The following is a 22,332-nucleotide window of genomic DNA, read 5'->3' on the forward strand; positions in this document are numbered from 1 at the left end:
CCAGGGATTACGTGCCCATAGGCTGATAAAAACCTGCAACCAGCACTTATGCATTTGTAAGCGTAGATGAGTTGCATTCATTATATTTTTGCAGATCTAATGTCAGAACTATTTCAGAGAGTGTATAGAGCTGGTTCTGGCTCACTGGTTTTTTATAATTCATTTTAATGATGTGTTTTAATTATTGTAATAGATTGTAATTTCTGTCCTGTGTCTATTGTTACCTGCCTTGAGTGCTAGCTGTGTTTGGTATATAAATATTATAAATAGTCAAGAAAAAGTAATATTATTGGTGGTTGCATGCATCTTAAGAACAAGATGCATAAACCAAGCTAGGGCTGCATCCACAGATTACTGGGTATTGCACTATCATTGCATTATAGCAAGTGTTTGCAACTGGATTGTCTTGTCAGCATAGGCAACACTAGGGATGCCAATCCCCAGGTAGGGGCAGGGAATCCCCCCGGTTTGGAGGACCTCCCCCTGCTTCAGAGTCATCAGAAAGGGGGGGGGGGAAATGTCTGCTGGGCATTCCATTATTCCCTATGGAGAGCAATTCCCACAGGGTATAATGGAGAATTGATCTGTGGTTATGGGGGGGGGCTGTTTTTTTAAGTAGAGGCACCAAATTTGCAGCATAGCATCCAATGACTTTTCTCAAAACACCCTCCAAGTTTCAAAAAGATTGGACCACGGGGTCCAATTAGATGAGCCCCCAAAGAAGGTGCCCCTATCCTTCATTATTTCCAAATGGAGGGAAGGCATTTAAAAGGCATGTGGTCTGTTTAAATGTGACTGGCAGAACTCCCTTCAGAGTTCAATCATGCTTGACACATCTTTGCTCCCAGCTCCACCCCCAAAGTCTCCTGGCTCCACCCCCAAAGTCCCCAGATATTTCTTGAGTCGGACCTGGCAACCCGATCACATGCTACTTTTTTACTGCCATCAGGAAGCTCCAGCTCTCACAGCCATACATTACTACTGAAAATACCATCGCTTTGACTTTACGGACTTTTGTTGGCAGGGTGATGTATCTTTTTATTATACTGCCCAAAATCACCATAGCTGTCCTCCCAAGGAGCAAATGTCTTTTAATTTCATGGCTACAGTCACCATCTGCAGTGATCTTGGATCTCAGATGCTGGAGAAGAATCTTGAGAGTCCCTTGGGCTTCAAGAAGATCAAATCAGTCAGTCCTAAGGGAAATCAACCCTGACTGTTCCCTGGAAGGTCAGATGCTGAAGCTGAAGCTCAAATACTTTGGCTACCAAATGAGAAGGGAGCACTCACTGGGGAAGATCCTGATGCTAGGAAAGACAGAAGGCAAAAAAAAAGAAGGGGACGGCAAAAAATGAGATGGCTGGACAGCATTACTGATGTAACAAACACAAATTTGAGCAGATTTCGGAGGATGGTGGAAGACGGGAGGGCCTGGCGTGACTTTGTCCATGGGGTCACAAAGAGTCGGACTCGACTGTGCGACTGAACAACAACAACAACAACAAAAGGAAGCCCTCATTTCATTGCAAACCTTCCCATATGATCTCAGATGTCGGCTATGCTGTGAGTTGAGGGGAGCTGCCCTTCTTTCTTTGAGACCGCCCCAGGCATTTTGCTCTCTCTGCAGAGTAACCCAGGGGCCTGATAGACAGAGTTGCATCACAGCCATGGCTGCTAAAGGGCCCCTTGAGTGCTTTTCTTTGAAAGGCCGAAGTCGCAAGTGGCTTCTGAGGAGGAGCTGTTAAAGGCTTTGGGGCTTCTTGGTGGCCCTCCTGGCAGAACGCTGTGTCTGTGAGCGCTAATTGCTCATTAAAAAAGCTTTAATGGGCAGCTAGGAGAATGGGTTGGGGGCTCCTTCTTTCTCCCCCCTCTTTTCAGCACAGCTGGCTTCCTGCTTGTTGGGTTGAGCTGAAGAGAAGGCCCCTTTTGTGGTCAACTACAACTGTTTACTTTGGGATAAAGATGCTTGAAAGACCCTCAGGCCTGGAGCTGCGGAAGTCCTGACTTGGCTGGGGACACTTGAACTGCCTGCCTGCAGGAGAAAGAAAATCTCTCAGACGGAGACTGGTGATTTTTCTCTTATTCTGATTGAGCTGTGACTATGGGAGGGAAGGTGGCATGGCATGACCGGATCTCCTCAGATCTCAGAAGCACTGCTGAATAGTAAACAGAAACTACCCGAGGCTATGGACAGGGGAGGGGGGAAGAAAAGTGGTGTCTGTTGCTGCACTGCACCTCTTTGATTCAAACAACATCACTGTGAGGGATGATCAACCCAATCTCAACTGTTAAACCATTGGCTTTCCCTCCCAGACCCCTTTCCTTTGTGTGTCTTGAGTTTTTAGTCTGTAAGCAGAGAGCTCTGACTTTTGATTGACACATTCCAATTGGGGAGACAATTGTCTGAAAAACAGGTAATCAAAACAACCATCATAATTAAGAAGAAGAATAGATTTATACTCTGCCCTTCTTTCTGAATCAGAGCAGTTTACAATCTCCTTTATCTTCTTCCCCCACAACAGACACCCTGTGAGGTGGGTGGGCCTGAGAGAGCTCTCACAGAAGCTGCCCTTTCAGGGACAACTCCTGCGAAAGCTATGGCTGAAACAAGGCTGTTCCGAACTTGGCTCTAGTCTAGAGAGTGGATTAAAAAATCCACACAGTGAAGTGAGGGATGGACAGGGGAGGGGGATTTTCCTGCAAACCTGAGGGAAACCCCAGGTTTGCAGAAAATTCTAAAATATTTGGAGTCATTTCTTTTGATTTAAGAAGCAATTTCTTTTGGGTTTAAGAGATGAATGCCCACTGAAATCTCACAAGATAATGTGTTGAGATCTTGTTGGCCATTTTGAGGGTTGCTGTGCAAACATAACAATACTGCCGAGCCCTCCAAGTCTTGGTTCCTTTCAGTTGAAGGGTGAGGGGAGAGAGATGGAATAAGAGGAAGGAAGGAAGGAAGGGAGGGAGGGAGGGAGGGAGGGAAACGAAACGAACAGGAAGAGGTAGTTAGTCGAGTAAGAGAGGAGAAAAGGGGAAGAGCTGCCACATGGAGGAAAAAAGAGAAAGCTGAAGAATGGGGTGGTCAGATAAAGGGATGTGGGTGGGTAGAAGAAAAGAAAGCAGGGAAAGGGGAGAGGCTATGGGACTGCCAGAGAGCATAATTAGCCTGATGAAGTGAATGGGGAGGATGGGGGGGGGGGGATGAGATGCCACCTGCGAGTGTTCACATATCCCTAGCTTGTATATAAACATATAAGTGCCTCAATCAGCAAGTGAGATCCATGCACAGAAGTAGCCTCCTGTATGAAATGCTGTTAGAGGTGCACATCTGAATCCATGTTTATTGTCTGTGTTACTATATTCTCTCAAGGCACATTGGACTGGCTGGCTGCTCCTTTTCGTTATGAACACAAATGTGCATCCACTTTCAGAGCTGTGACATAGAAATAATTACCTGCAAAGACAGTTGGAAGGAGCTGCAGCTATGAAAATATGTGAAATATCTAAAGAACCCATTTTTATTGTGACTGGTTATTGAGATGTAATTGTACATTCTTTAAGCACAGTGTTTACTGTGTCAATCTGTTTTGTCCTGATTTTCCAAGTTTGCATGTTGCTATGAATTATAAAAAACAAACAAACCCAAACCTCATAAACATTCTCCAGAGATAGTGGTGTTTATTATAGCAGTGCATTTGGTGAAAGTGGTGGGTGGGATACATGGTTAGGTGCTAAAAGTACTAGTCTTGTGTCACTTGAGAGACCGGAACAATTTTACTTGCTTGTACACAATCATGGACTAAAGCAGGAGATCCTTCTGTTTACTTTTTTGTGCGTGTATATAAAACACCTGGGTGTGTCTGTAAAGTTAGGACCCTTCTCACACACCTGGCCAGTGGATTCTAGTCCAGAGAAACATCAATATGCTGCAAAACTCCTGTTTATTTTTGTAACAACAGACTAACATAATTGGTTCTGTTACACCCTCTTCGGAATATATAGGTTACGGTAGTGGACTCCATTTAATATACTGTGTGGCTTGAACCTGGAGTTTTCACATCTACCGTAGATTTTTCATCAGCCATGGGCCAGCCTCAATTCCCTGGCTGTAAAAGGTGTCTATGTGAAGCTGCATCACAAAGCCATTGGCCTAACATTGAGCCTCATGACTGGCAGCTGCTCTCCAGTTATCTCACCCAGGTGTCATTCCAAGGCTTTCCACCTGCGCTCTTCTTCACAGGAAGAACCAGGGACTTACTGCATGCCAAGCTGGTGCTCCGCTGCTGAGCTACAGCTTCTCCTGTGATAGGGAAGCAAAGACATTCAGAGATGGAATCACTTTGCAGATTGGATTATAGATGTGATGACTGATGACTCTTTGTACGTGGGTGGAGAAAGCATCTTCATCTCAATTATGATTCTGTACATTCATTCTGCTGTCTTTATATCATTCCCTGCTCGGCCCCTCTCCACCATAGCCTGGCTGTGGCTAATGAATCTGGTATTGTGGACCACACACCTGGCCCTCACAGGTCATTTAAGTCCTGATTGCTTGGTTAAAAGCCAGCTGAATAACTCTCTTTCTCTCTGTGTCCATCTCTCCCTCTAGGCTTTTGAGCAACAACAAGATAGCAGCCTTGAAGAATGGCTCTTTCTTTGGACTGCGTGCTCTGGAGAAGCTGTAAGTGCCAATCGTGCCATTGTTGGTTCTGGGCAGTTCTGAGGCTTTTAATGAACAACCAGGGAGTTAACAAAATGCAGCCAAAGCAAAACTGAAGTCTGGGGTGGGGGGAGGTAAAGGCATTTAATTGCCGCTGCAAGAACTGGAGAGGAGAAAAGGGAAACATTTAAATTCTTCGATTCTCAGTGAAGCTGATGAAAGAGTGTCTGATTTCAGACACCATTGCAAAGAATCATAGAGTTGGAAGGGACCTCCAGGGTCATCTAGTCCAACCCCCCTGCCCAATGCAGAAAATTCACAAGTACCTCCCCCCTACACCCCTCCCCCAGTGATCCCTGATCCAACCTCAGAAGATGGCAAAAAAACACCCTCTCCAGGATCCCTGGCCAGATTGGCCTGGAGAAAAATTGCTGCCTGATCCCCAAGTGGTGAACAGCATTTCACTGGGCATGTAAGAAGGGGCCACAAGAACTGGTTGAATTTGCTTTGTGTTCCTTCAACATAGAGGGTTATGTTCTGTATTCTTTGATGGGGGTGTGGTGTAGTGGTTAGAGCTTCTGTCTGGGACTGGGGAGACCCATGTTCAGAGGTATCTCCTGTACCATGAAGGTCTCTGGGTGGCTTTGAGACAGTCACTCACTCTCTCAGCCAGCCTCCCACACTAGGCTGTCATAAACCTGGATGACACTCCGCTCAGTTTCTCCTTAATAGCTGAGTCAGGTGGGTAAGTGCCAAGAAAGAGGGACTTTCCCCCTCTTTCTCACCCACCCAACCTGACATAGCCGAGGAAGAATAGTCACAAAAATCTTCATCCTGTTGTGTAGAAAATGGGTATTCAGGAAAAGGGCTGCATTGTGATGCAATAAAGGGCAACATGGGCTAGAGAACAGGGCTTTGTGAAATCACCAAGATTTGTTTACAGGTGAAAGGTTGATTCTGGAATGGTTGTAAATCTGGGTAATTTAACACAGGGATGTGTGGGAACTTGAATTCTACAAAATGGCACTGACTTCAGTGGATCCTACTTTTCTTGTAATGTATGTTAGGCTGCACAGAAGTCCTACCCCAGGACTTGCTAAACATAAGAGCCGCATAGAATAAACATCTTAAGTTTGAGAGCTGCAAGACATGAACCTCAGATGTTTGAGAGCCACAAGGTAGGAAAGCAGGAAGGCAGGGAGGGGGCAGTTAGATGGTAGGAGGAAGGTAGAGGTGGAAAGAAAGCAACTTTATATGCATTCTCCAAGCCACCTGCAATCTTGGCTTGGAGAAGTGATTTAAAGAGACAGATGCCTTCTCCAAGCTGGCCAACAGGGCAGTGGGAGCTTCAAGAGCCACACAATATGTGTGAACGAGCCACGTGTGGCTCCCGAGCCACAGTATGGCCATCCTTGGTGCAGGATATGATAGCTCATTCTCGTATGCAGTCAGATAGTGAAGGACATGGATGCGTGTGCATCTACCTGCTGTGAACACAGAATAGAAACAACCGTTTGTGGGCCATCATTGAAAGCTGTCCGATGGGTCTGAGGGTTTCACATAAGAGCTGACTCACTAATGCTTTTAATGTGACTTTTTTTGGTGTCCTGCCCTCTCCATTTTTGCAGGATGCTGTAGTAAGTGCCCTTGTGTCAGAAGAGATGTGCTGCTGTCTATTGTATTGTTCTTTGTATTCTGAACCAAAGGGGAAATGCATTGTTAAGCAAACCCCACCTCCTTAAGCAATGAGAAGTTCCATGTGTAGCATTATACCTGGGCTGCTTCCCTTTTGAGGAGAGAGCACTGGAGACTTATGGGTTTGTTTGTTTGTTTGCAGTGTTTGTGTTATGTGCAATTGAATGACACAGGTAGAGGCAAAGAAATGCTCTTCCAAGCCAGCAACCTCTCTGCCCCACATCAGATCACAGAGAGAGAGGTCCTGCACTCTCAAGGTGCTTCAGCGAACTCACAGCTGTGGTTCTCTCCCCAACCCTGCTTTGCCCTTAGCCAAAAAGATCTCCATTTCCTACCACTTAAGGCCCATTAAGGACAGCTTTGTGCTCATTAAGACACATCCACTGTTCCTTTTGTCATGTAGGAGAGGCTGATCTACAGAACTGAAGCTCCCAGCAGTGTTCTGAATGTCATCTTTTCCAACGCTGTTAATCAGTCTGAAGACTATATTGTTACTGTCTAACCATGGTACTTTTGTGACAGCTTTGCAGTGGCTGTCTGAAAGTGGAGGAGAAAGTTTGTGGAGACGGATTGAATTGCAATGGTGTAAGACTGTGTATGACATATCACTATAGTTTCGTAAAGTGTATCAGTGTCTGCTTTCTGAACTGTGTAGATGAGTAGATTAAGAACATAAGGACATAAAAGAAGCCATGTTGGATCATGCCAATGGCCCATCCAGTCCAACACTCTGTGTCACACAGTGGCCAAGAAAACCAGGTGCCATCAGGAGGTCCATCAATGGGGCCAGGACACTAGAAGCCCTCCCACTGCGTCCCCCCCAAGCACCAAGAATACAGAGCATCACTGCCCCAGACAGAAAGCTCTAACAATATGCTGTGGCTAATAGCTAATGATGGACCTCTGATCCATATGTTTATCCAGTCCCCTCTTGAAGCTGTCTATGCTTGTAGCCGCCACCATCTCCTGTGGCAGTGCATTCCATGTGTTAATCACCCTTTGGGTGAAGAAACACCTTTTATTAGTTCTAACCTGACTGCTCAGCAATTTCATTGAATGTCCACGAGTTCTCATATTGTGAGAAAGGGAGAAAAGTACTGGGTCTGATGCTTTTTAACTTGGTTTTTTCCCAGTTGCTGCTGATAAGTCAGTTGGCCATTCTTTATTATGGTCATGTGACCAATCATAGATCACAATTGCATGTAAATACTACTGATAATGGCTTTAATTGATATTCATTAGGCCCCTAATGGGTTGGAACACCAACATACTGTGTATTTGAAGAAGTGAGCAGTGTGACTCACGAAAGCTCAAACCCTAGCCACAAATTTTGTTAGTTTTTAATGTGTTAGTGGACTCTTGGTCTTTTCTACTGCTGCAGACTGACTTACCCATCTTGATCTTACATTATTATGTTAACAGTGCAAATCTAAGGAGAGTTGAGGAGCCCTATGGCGCAGAGAGGTAAAGCTGCAGTACTGCAGTCCAAGCTCTCTGCTCACAAGCTGAGTTCAATCCCAGTGGAAGCTGGGTTCAGGTAGCTGGTTCAAGGTTGACTCAGTCTTCCATCCTTCCGAGGTCAGTAAAATGAGTACCCAGCTTGCTGGGGATAAGTGTAGATGACTGGGGAAGGCAATGGCAAACCACCCCTTAAAATGTCTGCCATGAAAATCATCGTGACGTGACAGCACACCAGAGTCAGAAATGACTGGTGCTTGTACAGGGGACTACCTTTACTTTTTAAAAGGAGAGTCCTAAGCTCTGCTCATGACCTGAGTTCGATCCCCGGCGGAAGCTGGGTTTTCAGGTAGCCAGCTCAAGGTTGACTCAGTCTTCCATCCTTCCGAGGTCGGTAAAATGAGTACCCAGCTTGCTGGGGGGAAAGTGTAGATGACTGGGGAAGGCAATGGCAAACCACCCCATAAAAAGTCTGCAGTGAAAACGTTGTGAAAGCAGCGTCACCCCAGAGTTGGAAACGACTGGTGCTTGCACAGGGGACCTTTCCCTGAGTGTCCGTGATCTTAGAAAGGTGTAAATCCTCTTAGGGTTGCACTGTATGCATGTAAAGGACCTGTGATAAAATTAGCTATTGAATTGTCACTGTCAGCCATGCTGTTTTTATCCTACATTATCAGGACGAATTTGACATCTACACTGGACTACTGCAATGCTCTGTACTTGAGGCTACCCTTGAAGAGTGTTCAGAAACTGCAGCTAGTGCAGAATGCTGCAGCTAGACTGTTGGTTGGGGCCAGCAACTGCAAACATGTCCCTGCTTGATTGATTATTTTAGATTTCTATCCTGCCCTTCCCAAAAGTAGACTCAGGGTGGGTCACATCAATAAAATTGACATGAATATAAAAAACTAACTAAAACAGTCAAAAGCAAAATCTAAAATTTACAGAAGCAGAATTCCAACAACAGCCAGGTCAAAAACCTAAACCTTGGCTAGTGCAGACAAATAGCAGGTTTGCTGGCTCCTATTCTGTTCCTGAACCCAATTCAGGGTGTTTTTGTCTTTTTAAGTGCTACATGACTTGGACTGGGGTATCGGAAGAATCGTCATGCATGTTTCTGCCCAGGAATTAAGATCTCAAGGAGATGCCCTCCTGTGTCTCAACAATTAAAGGCATATTTGGTGGGTACATGAGACAGGGCCTTTTCTGTGGCAGCCCCACAGTTTTGGAACAACTGTCCCAGGGAGGTGTGCCTGGCTCTTACATTGTCCATCTTCAGGAGGCAGTTTTATTTAGGACTGCAATGGATTGATTTTGCTTTTATTATTGGCAGTCCTAATCAACGTTCCCTCTAAGCTGCAGAGTCCTGTGAGCAAAAATTCTACTTTGTGAGCTACTGGCATTAACGTTGTGAGTTACAACATGAATTAATGTGCTCTGGGGTCATCCTTCCCGAGCTAAGACAAAAATGTGTGAGCTGGAGGCTAAAAGTCTATGAGCTAGCTCATGCTAAGTCAACTTAGAGGGAACACTGGTCCTAATAAAAAATTTTAAATTGTGCCTTTTATGGGTTCTATAATTGTTGTTTTTACTGTGTTTTTATAACGGTTTTATTTATCCTGTAAACTGCCGAGTTCCACAAGGAAGAAGGCAGCTAATAGATGTTTTAAATACATAAGTGAACCGAAGCCCATTTCAGGGTTCTGTCAGTGTGTGGCCATTTATCTTTCCCAACCTCCATGCATTTGAGTACAGTCCATGTGAGCTATGTTCTAAGGGCTTTCTCTGTGCAAGGCTCATGAAGGAAAAGACCCGCTCATATGGGTTTAAGTTCCATTGTGGCCTTCAAATGAATGCACAGTGGTTGGGGCAAGACCTGTTTGCCGCAATCCTGCTCCTGCCCCAAGCATTCGCCGCCCCACATTAATTATCTGACTGGGCCTTGTGATGTGCAGAATTAATCAAGCGCCCCATGGGCAGGACAGTAATGGCCCAGCCTTGAAAGAAGATACCGACACTGTCCTTCTGGCAAGGAAACCGGTGGGAGCAAGGAGCATTATGGGAAGGCCAATCTATGGGGCCTGGCATGAAAAGCAACATTGTACCCCTCAAACAAAGTCAACGTTCTTATCTCTTCATGAAAGGCATCTCTATAGCTCCGGGCTTTCATAAGGGGAGATTTATGTCCCCATATGGATTTGATCGGTAGGTATGTACGTTCGGGGGGAAAGGGGCTGGCACACTGAAGAGGGTTTGTTCCAAGATGCTGAGCTTAGGCAAAGCTCTCGCATTCCACCAGCAAATGTGAGACGATGCATTGAATGAGGCTGGGAGGTGCTGCTTCTGTGGGCTGGGGTGGGCCTCGGACATGGAGCCAAGGCTCTTTGATGGCCTTTAGGGAGACTCAGTCAGTGGTGTACAAACATATTTTTAAAAATAAAATCTGGAATCCACCAAGCACACTTAAATGTTTGGGGCTATGGTTTTGTTGGTCATACCCAAGACATAGGCATACCACACACTTTCTTACACCAAGGCCTTCTCCGGAGAACTAGTAAATAATGTGCCTAATCACATTTTATCCTTTGTGTGATGGTCCCACAAGTCCCCATTCATTCGATCACACCATTCAAGGGATAAGTGAAAAAAATGAATGGTCGATGGTTCCTTATGAAGAAGTGCAGGAATACACTGTGTTTCTGAATGGCAACTAGAATTCACTCATACAAGACGGATTGGTTGCTCATGCTGTGGTTTTTAGAGAGCATCCCCAGTTGGCTGAATAGGAAGGCACTGCCCTTTGAAATGACTCCCCACCCATTCTAGGGGCCACTTGGAAATTCATTGTGTTCCAATGGTCACTTAGTGTAATTCTTTTGAGTATGTCTCTCATTAAAAACAGCAGTATATTCTCCAGGTCATGCAAGTCAGGTGGAGGAGAGAAGGGAGGACACTTTTTGCTGACATTGACAGTAATAAAGCTGTTCATCCTCTTTTTCTTTTCTTAAAAGAAGACAAAACCAGGAAGGGTAAAGGTCACACACCCAGTCACAAGGCAAAAAGAAGTCTCTTCTCAGTCACTCTTGTCTTCTGTGGATAAAGTCTCAATGCAAAGGTGCATTCAGACATAAGAATACACTATACTTTGTCATTATGGGAATTATTCTTGATAACCCTTGGGTCCATGCATTCCTTCCCTTTTTTACATAGCTCAGGAACTGAAGACTTCCTTGTTCAATACAAAACAACCTGTAGTTTGCCACTGGACAAACTGGTGGAGGGGATTCTCAAAGGCCTGTATTCTCTTCCTCTCCTTTCCTTGTACGCAGCAATCTAATGCAAGACTTAAGCCATCCCAGTTAAGCCCCATGTATGTGGCTGCAATGAGCTATGGATGGCTTCTTGCCTACAAACCAGGAGTTTGACTGTAGAAAGATAAAGTGCCCAAGGGTGCCAACTTCTGAAAGGCCCTGTCTTTGATAGCTACACATCTCATCTCCAAAGATGAGGGCTTTCAGAGTCTGGCCTCCAACAAACAACTAGACAGGCTCCTATGGGAATAGAGAGCCTTCAGGTAGTCAAGCCATTTAGGGGTTCAGAGGACAAACCCAGCATTCTGAATGGTGCCCAGAGACAAAGTGGCAGCCACCAAAATTCTGAGTATTTCCAGCTCCTCTGCAATCCCCTTCTTTGCAAGCTGAGCCATGGGTATTGGAGAAGAAGTTGCAGAGCAAAGTTCAGATTTGGGGGATCTTTGGCTCCAGGGGCCATCAGTGGCTTCCCCTTAATTGGAAAAGGATGGCAGTTCGGGGACACATACATTGAGACAGCATCCTAAGACTCGTCTGTCTACATGACCAGGAGTTGCTTGTCCAGCCACATTCCCACACATCTCTTTGGAGCCCCATTAGCATGTGGGATGGGGAAGCAATCCTGTCGACAGCTGACACAACATTGGGGTTTGCCTTTGCAAACAGTGTGATTATATTTCCCAAACAGGAACATAGGCATTTGATGCCTTCTACATGGCTTGTCCCTTTGCTGTGCTTCCCTGACCTGGGCAAAACAGGGTCCAGATCCCTGAAACGAGAGCGGTCTGGGCCTGCCCCTTAGATTGCTCTTTTGGCACTGCAAAGATTTGAGGGCCTGGTGGTTTCCTTGACCGCCTAATGGATGCTGTTGCTTTAATGCCTATTTGTTTGATTCTCTTTCCCCTCTTTATTTTTGAAGTTTGGGGTCATCCCCACCCCTTCATCCTGGCACAAAGCTCTCATTAATGGCAAAGGATTACGGCTCACCCAAGGGGCAGGCAGCAGCTGGGTTGCCGTTCTTAGTCGCTCCCTCTGGAGAGCTGTCTGCCCAGGGTTTCCTAGGAGAAAGCCTAGCAAATCTGTGCTCCTGGACACCTTTTTTCCCTCTCCACGGCAGAAATTCCCACTTCTACTTAGCCCCTTCCTCCCCCCACCAAGCTTCATGTTTGCTAGGCAACCCTTGAACTTGACTTCTAAGCCATCTTTTCCCCCTTTCTGGTTTCCTCCTCCCACTTTTGACTGGAAAACTGTGTCTAATTGGTTTGGACCCCGGGGTGCTGAAAATCTCTTTAAAGTCTCATTTTTCGAGGAGTCCTGAACAAACAGCCAGTCCTGATCCCAGGGCGCACAAGGCAGCATTAACCCCACGGTCAACTCTGGAATGTTCAAATTACGCTGGGAGACCAGAGCTGTCAGTCAGAGGGAGCCGTGCCCGCCCTAGCGCCCTCTGCTCTGGATTGCGACTCGTACACTCCCAACAGCAACGTGCTATGCTGCTCTAGGGGGTGATTGTGCAAGACAAGAGCTGGGATTGTTTCCTCGCCTTTTGAGCTACAGAGAGATAAGCATGCGGGGGTTAGTTGATTTTTGTCAAGACCAAGAGAGGCATGCTGGGTCTCAGGGACTTCCCAGAAACAGGGCTTGATTTCAGCCAGAGATTACCAGCATTTAAACACCAGAATCTCTTGTCAGTACAAATGTTCAGTCCTGGGAGATGGGAAGTTATTTCACAGGGTCCAGGACTGTAACCTGGGCACTGAAAGAGACTTCTGGGTTGAAGCCTGGCTCTAGCCAAGCCGTCTGCTGTGAGCCCAATGAATTCCCTCATGTCTGAAAGGTTTCAGAAGCCGGGAGGCGGAGGGATCCAGACAACCCAGAACTCCATCAGTTCTAATTATTGAAGTTATCCCTCTTAATCCAAACAGAGTGGGGCCAGACAACATAAAGAATTGCCTTCTCACATATGTTCCTCCCAGACAATTAAGAACTTCTGGAAAGGCTTCTTTCTGTGTATCCCCAGCTGCTGAGCTACAAGAGAGAGGTTTGTGGTTTGCCTGTCTCCTCGTTTGGCTAGTTTTAGACATCAGGCTAAAGTGCTTTGTTTTGCCCAGATTTTTAACAGAGGATTTTTACTCAGGTGGTTTTCCATATGGGTTTGTATGCGTTGTGACAGCAAGCCATCACATCAACTCAGGGGGGTTGAGAGTGCAGGATTTGCTTGATTTTCTTTTTTGCTGTCAATTCACAGCTGATTTGTGGCATCCCCGTGGTTGCCATAATGCAAGGCAAGAGACACTCAGAGGTGTTTTGCCATTGCCTGCCTCTGCATCTCAACTTCCTTGGTGGTCTCCCATCAAAACACTGATGGAGCAGAGGTCCATCAGTGGCTATTAGCCACAGTGTATTGTTGGAACTCTCTGTCTGGGGCAATGATGCTTTGTATTCTTGGTGCTGGAAGGGGGCACAGTGGGCGGGCTTCTAGTGTCCTGGTCCCATTGATGAACTTCCTGATGGCATCTGGTTTTTTTGGCCACTGTGTGACCCAGAGTGTTGGACTGGATGGGCCACTGGCCTGACCCAACATGGCTTCTCTTATGTTCTTATGTACTGACCAAGGCTGGTCCTGCTTAGATTCTGATGAGATCGAGCTACCCTGGACTATCCAGGTCAGGGCACAGGATATGTTTTAAATCAATTGATCTCCAATTTGTGGGCCTGGTTGTGGTTACTGAGTAGAGGAAGGGAGGAAGCGCATTCTGTACATGTTTTGGGACATGCCTTTATTGACTCATATATGTCAATTCAAGTCAGATCAAATGCAAGAGGGATTTCACCTACTCCTTCCCTCCATGTTATTTTCTTAGCCTGAAATGGCTCTCCAGAGTTGGTGTTTGCTCCACTGCAAGAATAGATAGGCACCTGGAAGGGCCTTCTGAAATTATTAAAACCACATGGGGGGGAGGGGTAGAGAATACAGTTCTGAAAGCATTTTCCTATTGTCCTGATCCAACTGGGGCCCTCTTCAGTGGCTACTTCTGGGGGGGTAGGATATGTGGCCTGGGGGGTGCTATTTGACCTGCTGGGAAACCCGCATATTCTTTATATGTCATGTATATGTCAGTTTCTGTGATGGGCCAAAAAGGGCCCCCCTCCCAACATTTCAGTGCAGAAAATGGTGGGGGGAACTTGAAGCCCTTTCTCCATGTATTCTGCAGTCCCGATTTGAATTGGGCACTATGCAGGCAAGAATGGAGGAGAACCCTCAATACTGATCTGACTGTTCCTCTGTTGTTCCAGAATTTCACTGGACTCTACATTGCATTCCTCTATAATTCCAATGTAATTTAGGTGGTTTCGAAAACTAATTACTGATATGACACGAGCTAATTTTTCCGCTAACAGAAGGGGAAGCAGTTTCTACCAGTTCCCTCCTCCTGTTGCAGAATTCCCCATGTCATTCCTCAGGACACCCATGTCCTAAGAACAACATTTCATGGAGATCACTGGGAGGAAGGGAAGGCAGGAAATTTCTACTCTGCTGATAGGAAATTCAGTCTGGATCCCGTGCTATGTCTTACACCCCCTTGTGTTAATAACGTGCAGATGTGCATTGAGGAAATGCTACATTAACCAAACCTGTGTGGTGTTTTACTGATGTTTGTTGATCCTCTTGTTTGTTGATCGAACAGCATGCATAAAGAATGTTGATGCAATCATCAACACAATTGAATATGAAGCTGCCTTATCCTGAATCAGACTATTGTGCCTATATTGTCTATTCTGACTGACAGCAGATCTGACCACAAGCCGCTTGAGAGCTTTTGGTTGGAGACATCAGAGACTGAGCCTGGGAACCTCTTTATGCAAGGCATGTGCTCTACCTTGGGGCCATGCAGCCTTGTCCACATTGTCCCATGGAGTATCCTTATATCGAAGCAGGGATTGTGTGTGGAGCAGAAACCATGGTGTGGCATAGTGGTTGGAGTATTGCAGTAGAACCTGGGAAGGCCAAATTCAAATCTCCATGAAAGCTTATAGGGTGATGTTGGGTCAGTCTAACCTACCTTGCAGAATTGTTATGAGCATAAACTTGAGGCAGGGAGAATAATGATGTAAACTGCTTTGGGTTCCATTTCCTGCCTTCCCTTCCTCCCAATGATCTCCATGAAATGTTGTTCTTAGGACATGGGTGTCCTGAGGAATGACATGGGGAATTCTGCAACAGGAGGAGGGAACTGGTAGAAACTGCTTCCCCTTCTAATAGCGGAAAAATTAGCCTGTGTCATATCAGTAATTAGTTTTCAAAACCACCTAAATTACACTGGAATTAGAGAGGAATGCAATGTAGAGTCCAGTGAAATTCTGGAGCAATAGAGGAACAGTCAGATCAGTATTGAGGGTTCTCCTCCATTCTTGCCTGCATTCTCGCCTCCATTCTTGCCCAGTTCAAATCGGGACTGCAGAATACATGGAGAAAGGGCTTCAAGTTCCCCCCACCATTTTCTGCACTGAAATGCTGGGAGGGGGGCCCTTTTTGGCCCATCACAGAAACTGACATATACACGACATATAAAGAATATGTGGGTTTCCCCAGCAGGTCAGATTATAATTATCTAGATAAATGTTCCATCAAGCTTATTGCGGTCTACTCTGTCTGGCAGCTTTCCAGAATCTTAAGTAGAGAGGGGTATTTTCCAGCACCTGCTACATGCTGACTTTTGAACTGGGAGTGCCAGGGATTGAACTTTGGAACATACAAACATGCAGACATAGAAAAACCGTGTGCTCTCCCACTGAGCCGCAGTCCCATCTCTGTAATATTGACGTTTTAGAGACATTTGTGGTGTTTTTCAGAAGCAGAAGTGGCAAAATAGCAAATAATTTCTTCTCAGTTTTATAGCCTCAGCCTTGAGGGACAGGGAGAATTTGTTTCTCTGTGGCTTATTCATCCATCACTTGGCCTCTCTGCTGATGGCACCAGGGAAGAGGGTCCATTAGCACCAATTGAGATGATGGCTTTTGTATCCTTGACAGGCTGGTGTCCTGTAGCTTGCTGCACTCTGACTTGACAAATGACAGGCGGATGGGAACAGCACCTCCATCGCCGTGAACCTCAGCTGGGCTTGAACCCCTGACCCAAGGAGGGGCGAGAATTCTCCTTCAGGGGCTGAGTCTGGCATTTTGCGGGTCCTTGTCACGCCTCCCAGCAGAGCAGTGGAAAGGACTCATGCTGTGCGTGAGAGAGAGGGTCACACACACAGAGACAGATTGTGCTTTCAGCCCCTTCTGTCTGACTAAGCCACCTATCTGATGGAATGGGAAGTGGCTTGGAATTTGCAACCTGTCTGCTCCACAGTGAAGCTTTCAAGCTCAGTCCTTGTCCAAAACTAAAGGCACTAATGCTCACCAGTTTCCTAGCCTTCCTTGTCTAAAGGGGAGATCCCCTCAAAAAAAAAGGAGTAGGGTGGATTTTTCAAAACTAAATATAAGACACACAAAATAGCTTTATACAGAATCAAGCCATTGCTTTATCGGAGATCAGTTTTGTCTATTCTGATGAGCCAGGGGTTCTCCAGGGTCTCTGGTGAAGGTCTTTCAGGTGACCTCTTACCTAATCCATGCAGGGAACCAAACATGAAACCTTGAGCATACAAAGCTGATGCTTTGCCCTGCTATGCCCCTGACTGGTACACAGTGCAGCTATGGGACTTAAATCATGGGAATGTGACATGCCAATATTAAGAGTGTCACTCGCTGACACTTTGTTTCAGATAATACCTGAAAATGCTGGCTAGGTCCAATTGGCTTCTGAAGGACTAATGTCTCCTGTGCAAATCTGGCCTAAATGTTAAAATTGACATTGGCCTTGAATATATATCAAACTGCCTCATACCAAGGCAGATCAACTGCTGGTTCCTTTTTCTCAGAACTGTCTTGTTTAGTTGGCAGCAGCTCTACAGGTTCTCAGGCAGAGAACTTTCACATCACCTACTGTCTGACCTTCATAGTGGAGATTCTGGGGATTGAACTGGAGACCTTATGCATTCAAAACAGGCATTCTGCCGCTGAGTCACAGCCTCCCTGCATCGGCTGTGTTTGTTTTAATACAGGAAAAAAAATTAAAGTTGAAAGGTAGTTTGTAATTTACATGGCAGCCAGCAGGGTTTAAACATCATGGGCATAACTGGGGCAAATTCACGTCCTGGCAAGGGGCAAGAGTCAAGGGGCAGATCCAGCACAGGGACACAGTTGCTGCCTTGCTTGTGGGTTTCCCAATGGTAACAGGCTGACTGCTGTGGGGTGCAGAACGCTGGCCTAGACAGACCCCTGGTTAAGAACATAAGACCATAAGAGAAGCCATGTTGGATCAGGTCAGTGGCCTATCCTGTCCAACACGCTATGTCACACAGTGACCAAAAAAGTGAAGTGCTATCAGGAGGTCCACCAGTGGGGCCAGGACACTAGAAGCCACTGTTCCCACCCCACCCCAAGCACCAAGAATACAGAGCATCACTGCCCCAGTTCCAACAATACGCTGTGGCTAATAGCCACTGATGGACCTCTGCTCCATATGCTTATCCAATCCCCTCTTGCAGCTGTCTGATCCAGCAGTGCGTTTCTAAGGTTCCGTGGGTGGAGTCCCTGAGAACCACTCATCTGAGCATCTGTTTCCTATGCCGGATTTTGTTTGCATTGTAGTGAGCTCATGGCTCTCTGTAGGCTTGGTCCACAGTATATTTGGTTTTCTCATGATCAGTCAATTCAGCTCCAAGTGAAACATGATGTATTTCAACCTTGGAGACCGGGTGTGTGTTTATGCGCATGTGCACATGAAGTGCCCTGGCAAGAGCAAACTGTGGCTCATTTTGAGAACCTCATGAGTCCATCAAGGCGAAGCTGTTTTTTTTCCCTGGAGAGATTTTTTTTTTTAAAGTACAAACATCCCATGGAGTTTGGCCACCTGCTGCTATGGAAGAGAATAGAGCGAAGATACACACTCCAAAGGCCAAGATCAACAAGTCCTTTGGGTTGGGATGAAGTGGAGACTTGGCGTCGTGTGGTCCTCGTTTCTTGGCTCAGCGCTTGCAGTGGCTGGAAGGCTCTTGCCATGTGGGATACAGAATAATTACCCTGTGTGCGTACCTAGTGCTGAGCTGGCAAAGGGCTGAGTAGAGCTGGCCCTCAGAGCGTGTGGTAAGGAAGTTAATTGGCGCATTTTAAAATGCATGGGAAAAAATGCTTGTGTGGGACCACCTGGAGCAGTTTCCAGACAGAATTACAGCACAGAACTAACTACTTAAAAAAAAAAATCTGCAATCAATAAGCTAAACATTCAGCGATTTGAGATTTGCAAACGTTTAATTGAATTAAGATGTGTATAGGAGAAAATGCTGTTGTTGTTTTTATCACTGGAAAAAATGAGTGATAATTGAGTTTTCTGATACTTGCATAGAGGGAAAAGGAGATTTCTAGAGAGGCAGTTGTGAGGTCGCAATTGAACACCCGAAAGGTAGAGCAGAGGTTCCCAGTCTTTTTGAGCCTGTGGGCACCTTTGGAATTCTGACATAGTCTGGTGGGCGCAGCCACAAAATGGCTGCCACAATAGGTGGAACCAGTTATAAAATGGCTACCACAGCTTACCTTCAGTCACATATTGTAGATGCTTATGCTGTGGCATTAGGTGCTGCTAAAGCAACATTTTAAAAAATCTGCACAAGCCCATCACATCTCCAGTGGTCAGTTAGAAGCCTCGCTTGGCAAGAGCCTGATCTGGCCCCATCCACTTTCTAAAAACATTTTGCGGATGCCAGGGAAGGTGTCTGTAGGTGCCCTGATGCCCATGAGCACCACATTGAGGACCTTTGATGTATAGTATATAGAAACAGGGAAGGTGTCTTTCTTATATGAAGTTCAGAGCAGTGATCCCTCACTCTCAGTATTGTCATCTCAATACTGTCACCAGTGCTGTTTTACAGACTCACACAGAGTTGTTCCCAGTACTTTGGCATGCCAGGAGACTTCTGCATACACAATGGATGCTCTTCCACTGAGTCTCAAGTCTCTCCCCAAGATCATCACATATGAACTTGCTGCTGCAGTAGCATTCTCAGCAGTTCCTTGTCTGTATAGTGTCCAATTCACATGAAGAGATGGGATCATTTTACTCTCTCTGATAAGACCTCACCTGGAGTATTGTGTTCAGTTTTGAGCACCACATTTTAAGAAAGATATAGACAAGCTGGAACAGATCCAGAGGAGGGCAACAAAGATGGTGAGGGGTCTGGAGACCAAGTCCTATGAGGAAAGGTTGAAGGAGTTAGGCATGTTTAGCCTGGAGAGGAGGCGGCTAAGAGGTGATATGATCACCATCTTCAAGTACTTGAAGGGCTGTCATATAGAGGATGGTGTGGAATTGTTTTCTGTGGCCCCAGAAGGTAGGCCCAGAACCAACAAATTGAAATTAAGTCAAAAGAGTTTCTGGCTCAACATGAGGAAGAACATCCTGACAGTTAGAGCAGTTCCTCAGCAGAACAGGCTTCCTTGGAAGGTGGTGGGCTCTCCTTTGGAGGTTTTTGAACAGCGGCTGGATGGCCATCTGACAGCAATGCGGATCTTGTGAATTTTGGGTGTGTGTGTGGTATTTGTGAATTTCCTGCATCATGCAGTGAGTTGGACTAGATGACCCTGGAGGTCCCTTCCAACTTTATGATTCTATTATTCTGTTTTGTATTACTTATTTAAAGCATTGCAGTGCTGCCTTGCCGCCAACTTAAGAATCCCCAAGGAGATGAGCAATCAAAACCATGAAAACATGCTATTATAAATACATACTATAAAAAAATGAAAGCAACAAACACAAAACACACCAAACCAGAAGGAGGGTCAGCGAGGGGGTGCCAAATGAAATGGAAGAGTCTTCATCCACTGGTGGAAGACAATGATTGGGGATGGGGGTGGACTGGGGGACAAATGGATCTCCCTGGGGAGAGAATTCCTCTGCCCAAGACCATGAGATCTGCTGCATCTCAGTCAGATCATTTCAGTGATGATGCCCCTTTGGAACAGACTTCCAGAAAAGGTCATGAAGATTTCCAACTTGGCAAGTTTTAGAAACATTGAACACTGCACTGTTTAGGAAGTCCTCTGTTGGAGCAGAATCTGTATCGTCCTGTTGTAGCTTGTTAGTCAGGCCTTGTATCCAGCTGCAAACAGGGAGTGCAAGATGGAGTAGCCCCTTGCCATCCTTCCAATCAGAGAAGGCGGGTGGATTGGAGATGGGAAAGAGGCTCTCATTTGAATGACAGCTGGCTCAGAAGAAGTCTTTGGTATGAAGGGAATGACAGCAGCTGTTACTTGGACTGCGGCCTCGCTTATTTGATTATGTCGAAATACACAATGTCATCGGCAGGGTGCTTTTACTATGCTGGGATGGCTCTGCTTTCTAGGTCCCCTGTGCATTAACTACTTCCTTGCTGAGCCAGCTGTTTTCTCAGAGGCTTAGAGTTAAGCATGTTGAGTGGCTAGGCCCAGTGTCACATTCCTTTCACTGCCTTACCTCTGTTTCGTCTAGAGATTTCTATAAAATCTGGCCACTTGTTCTGGATCTTGCCAAGGTAGTCTAGCCAGAATGATAGAGGTTGATGCTAACACGGTAAGAGGCATGTCTGTATGGGCAGTTGACCCACAGTGGTCAGTCCGGTATTTATTTACTTCATTTGTACTCTTCCTTTCTTTGGGAAGGGGTCATAGCTGAGTGGTAGAGCATCCGCTTTGCATGAAGAAGATTCTTGGTTCTATCCCCGGCATCTCCAGTTGAAAGTACTGGGCGGTGAGTGAAAGTGAAAGACCCCTCTGACTGAGATTCTGGAAAGCCACTGCCAGTCCGAGTAGACAATACCGATCTTTGGACTGATGGTTTGATTCAGTATAAAGCAGCTTCATGTGTTCACATGTGTGTCCCAACAAAGACCTAGGGTGGCTTGCATCATTCTCCTCTCCTTTATGTTATCGTCACGACAACCCTGTGATGTAGGCTAGGCTAAGAGAGAATGAGTGCCTGAAGTCACCCAGCAAAGTTTCTGTGGCAGAGCAGAGATGTGTACCTTAGCCTTCCAGATGTGGGTCCAAACCAGTGTTTTCCCCTAAGTTGAATTAGTGTGAGCTAGCTCACAGGGTTTTTTTAGCCTCCAGCTCACACATTTTTGTCTTAGCTCAGGAAGGATAGCCCCAGAGATCACTAACTTATGCAGTAGCTCACAACTTTAATGCCAGTAGCTCCTGACGTAGAATTTTTGCTCACAAGACTCCACAGCTTAGAGGGAGCATTGGTGCAGACCTCTAACCACTACACCACATGGGCTCTTTGACTTCGGCACACTCAGGTTAGTTTCTCTCAGTAGCTTTTTGTAACCTTTTGGAATCTGAGCCTGATTGGAGAAGTCAGGTTGTCAGGCGTGCATTTGGGAAATGTGTTGCAATCCCAAACAAAAGACTAGCCCAGTTAAGTACCTCTGTGGTGGTTAGGTAGGGAAATGTGCCTTCATTACTGTTTATGCTTTGTGTAAGTGAGGTTGCCACTTTTTAAATTTCCAAGTTGGATCTTCATGAGGGAGTATATCTGTTCTGCTTTCTCTCTGTGGAGATCAGAGGTATCGAAGGAAAGGATGGAGTGTGCTCTTCTCTGTAGCTGAACGGTGGCATGGATGTAGAGCCCCTGCTTTGCATGCCGAAGGTCCTCTGGCATCTCCAGTATAAACAAAATAAAAATGCTTAGGTGGTGGTGGTGGAAAGTGCCATCCAGTCACAGCTGAATTCTGGTGACCCCTACAGGGTTGTCAAGGCAAGGGATGCCTCTGCATAGTGACCTGGGCTTCCTTGGGGCCCTCCCATCCAAATTCTAACAAGGGACCCTGCTTAGCTTCTGAGATCTGATGAGATCTGTCCAGGTCAGGGTGATTAGGTAGTGCACGGTGTGAAAGACCTATAGCCCGAGACCCTTGAGAGCCACCAATGCAGCAGGAAGACCTGATTTCAATAGAGCAGTGGCCTGAATCATCTAACCTTGTGTGCACACAGTGCCTCTGTGCATTCAGTCAGTGCTTGTGTATATGGGCGTGGATGAGTTATGCTGCCCCTGTTGGTGCATGATTGCCAGCTCACAGGCAAGAGGAAGTGAAGGCATGTATGGGCCCACCCTGTGATCAAGAG

General features: G+C 46.1%; 1 protein-coding gene across 1 annotated transcript in view; it reads left to right on the forward strand.

Annotated features, from left to right (window-relative positions):
* ADGRA2 (adhesion G protein-coupled receptor A2) overlaps window positions 1-22,332 on the forward strand; it is a 125,205-nt gene that overhangs the window by 33,946 nt on the left and 68,927 nt on the right. Inside the window, exon 2 of the mRNA XM_060251882.1 lies at window positions 4,610-4,681. Coding sequence (XP_060107865.1) covers window positions 4,610-4,681 — 72 coding nt within the window. The remainder of the gene's footprint in view (window positions 1-4,609; window positions 4,682-22,332) is intronic.

The sequence above is a fragment of the Heteronotia binoei genome, chromosome 12, assembly GCF_032191835.1.
Source record: "Heteronotia binoei isolate CCM8104 ecotype False Entrance Well chromosome 12, APGP_CSIRO_Hbin_v1, whole genome shotgun sequence".
NCBI classification, from domain to species: Eukaryota; Metazoa; Chordata; class Lepidosauria; order Squamata; family Gekkonidae; genus Heteronotia; species Heteronotia binoei.